The 2,792-nt window shown below is 49.6% G+C and overlaps 1 protein-coding gene across 1 annotated transcript in view; it reads right to left on the bottom strand.

Moving 5' to 3' along the window:
- LOC126390601 (son of sevenless homolog 1-like) overlaps window positions 1–1,926 on the bottom strand; it is a 74,068-nt gene extending 72,142 nt beyond the window's left edge. Inside the window, exon 1 of the mRNA XM_050044982.1 lies at window positions 1,181–1,926. Within this exon, the coding sequence (XP_049900939.1) occupies window positions 1,181–1,267 (87 nt within the window). The 5' untranslated portion in view covers window positions 1,268–1,926. The remainder of the gene's footprint in view (window positions 1–1,180) is intronic.
- Between the last annotated feature and the right edge of the window lie 866 nt (window positions 1,927–2,792).

Raw genomic sequence — 2,792 nt, 5'->3', positions numbered from 1 at the left:
TGTGTTGTGTTGTGTCACAGTGTGTTGTGTCAGTGTATGTTGCGTTGTGTCAGTGTGCTGTGTCAGTGTGTGTTGTGTTGTGTCACAGTGTGTGTTGTGTTGTGTCAGTGTGTTGTGTCACAGTGTGTGTTGTGTTGTGTCACAGTGTGTTGTGTCAGTGTGTTGTGTTGTGTCACAGTGTGTTGTGTTACAGTGTGTTGTGTTGTGTCAGTGTGTTGTGTCAGTGTGTGTTGCGTTGTGTCACAGTGTGTTGTGTCAGTGTGTTGTGTTGTGTCACAGTGTGTTGTGTCAGTGTATGTTGCGTTGTGTCAGTGTGCTGTGTCAGTGTGTGTTGCGTTGTGTCACAGTGTGTTGTGTCACAGTATGTTGTGTTGTGTCACAGTGTGTTGTGTTGTGTCACAGTGTGTTGTCTCAGTGTGTTGTGTCACAGTGTGTTGTGTTACAGTGTGTTGCGTTGTGTCACAGTGTGTTGTGTCAGTGTGTGTTGTGTTGTGTCACAGTGTGTTGTGTTGTGTCACAGTGTGTTGTGTCAGTGTGTGTTGCATTGTGTCACAGTGTGTTGTGTCAGTGTGTGTTGCGTTGTCACAGTGTGTTGTGTCAGTGTGTGTTGCGTTGTGTCAGTGTGTTGTGTCAGTGTGTGTTGCGTTGTGTCACAGTTTGTTGTGTTGTGTCAGTGTGTTGTGTCACAGTATGTTGTGTTGTGTCACAGTGTGTTGTGTCAGTGTGTGTTGCGTTGTGTCACAGCGTGTTGTGTTGTGTCAGTGTGTTGTGTCACAGTATGTTGTGTTGTGTCAGTGTGTTGTGTCACAGCGTGTTGTGTCACAGTGTGTTGTGTCAGTGTGTTGTGTCACAGTGTGTTGTGTCACAGTGTGTTGTGTTGTGTCACAGTTTGTTGCGTTGTGTCACAGTTTGTTGTGTTGTGTCACAGTATGTTGTGTTGTGTCAGTGTGTTGTGTCACAGTGTGTTGTGTCACAGTGTGTTGTGTCAGTGTGTTGTGTTGTGTTACAGTGTGTTGTGTTGTGTCACAGTGTGTTGTGTCAGTGTGTTGTGTTGTGTTACAGTGTGTTGTTTTGTGTCACAGTGTGTGTTGTGTCACAGTGTGTGTTGTGTCGTGTCACAGTGTGTTGCGTTGTGTCACATTGTGTTGTGTTGTGCCACTGTGGGTCAGTGAGTGTGTACCTTCTCCAGGGAGGACACCAGCAGGCCTCTCCACTTGGGTCCGTTCTCCTCGCTAAAGAAGTCGTACTGCAGCTGGGCCGCCTGCATGTCTGCTGCTGCTGCTGCCTCCGCAGCGGCACCGACACGCCCGGTTCTCCGGTTCTCCGGTTTACATGAACGCTGGGAGGCAGAGATAGAGTCCGGCGGGGAGGCTGAAGCTGTGGGAACATCCAGCGGGGACCATCCTCGGCTGCGGCCAGATGTTCCACCGCTGTCGGTTAGCTCCGCGGCTCGCAGCTAACTGTCGGCTGTCGTTCCGTTTACCGGGAGGATCGCATGGTGACCGTTAACCGTTCCATCCGAACAGCACTGTTAGCATGTAGCCGCTGTTGCTAACGTTAGCAGCGGTAAACAGCCTGCGGATGATCCATCGGTGGCCCACAGGTGAGCCGCTGCTGGGCCAGGTGAGTGTCGGTGTGTACGCGGACTCACGGTGAGGGCTAGCCGGGTTGACGGAGTGAATCAGCGTGCTGCTCGGTGCTCCCCGTTTCGTTCCGTTGCCAACATTCTATCCGAGCACAGAGACTCTCCGGCGGGGCGGCTCCTCCCCCGCTGCGTGTCCGCTCCTGAGGCTCTGTCCCCCGGACTCTCACAGACAGCAGCACCGGCCCCGGCCTCCTAACAGGCGGGCAGTTACCGAGCTAGCGGTCGCTCACACTCCGCGGTGCTCGGTTGTTGTGACTCGGTGTGTGGTATGGTGGACTGTGGAGCGGCTGGGCATGCGCACTGGGCAGACACTGACGTACATGGGCGGGGCTTCAGTGGGCGTGCGTGCTTCACAGAGTCTGCGCGTAGCAGAGTAACGTCTGCTGACCCCGGCGGCCACCAGCGGTACTGCACCTCTGACACAAACATAAATACTATATATTTATGTTTGTGTGTTTATATGTTTACATATTTTCTATAACAGCACTAGTGATAATGATAATGGCTCAAACATAATACACATGTACATATTTACATATATATAAACATATGATATGAGTGGTTTAAGTCATCCAGCTGTTGTTAAAGAATGTTTGTATGTATAAAACAAACAGGAAGTGAGCTCAGTCGCTACAGTTGAATGTTTACATGAAGAAATGAGTTGTCATTCAGCAGCACAATGCCTGACATCACAGGAAGCCACCTGGTTTACATGTTCCTGCTGTTAATCAGGGTCTGTTACTGTGTTTCACATGTCGTTACTAACAGAGGTGTTATAGCGCGCTCTGGTGCACGACCAGGTGCACGACCAGTGACTTTCTGTTACTCTGTAACAGACAACTCTCGTTGCTCTGCTGAATTCATCATGAGTGAACCACAGTATGAACATTCACACGTCTGCACAGGGATTCATGTGTGTAAATATGTCATTTAAATATATTTCTCTTCTTATTTAGAAATTGTTTGGTTGACAGTCTTCAAACTTTACTTAGTCCTGATTGGTGTATTGAAGTATTTCACACCATGTTTTTCCACCTTTGTCCCACCCACTGGAGACCAGGGGGGTGTTCCAGAAAGCAGGTTTAGTGAAAACTATGTTAACCCCTTAGCCAACATCCTGGCTCCCTTGGTGGGCAATACGCCCCAC

This window comes from Epinephelus moara, chromosome 5, assembly GCF_006386435.1.
Source record: "Epinephelus moara isolate mb chromosome 5, YSFRI_EMoa_1.0, whole genome shotgun sequence".
In the NCBI taxonomy this organism is placed as follows: domain Eukaryota; kingdom Metazoa; phylum Chordata; class Actinopteri; order Perciformes; family Serranidae; genus Epinephelus; species Epinephelus moara.
This window is presented reverse-complemented; position numbering and strand designations above follow the sequence as displayed.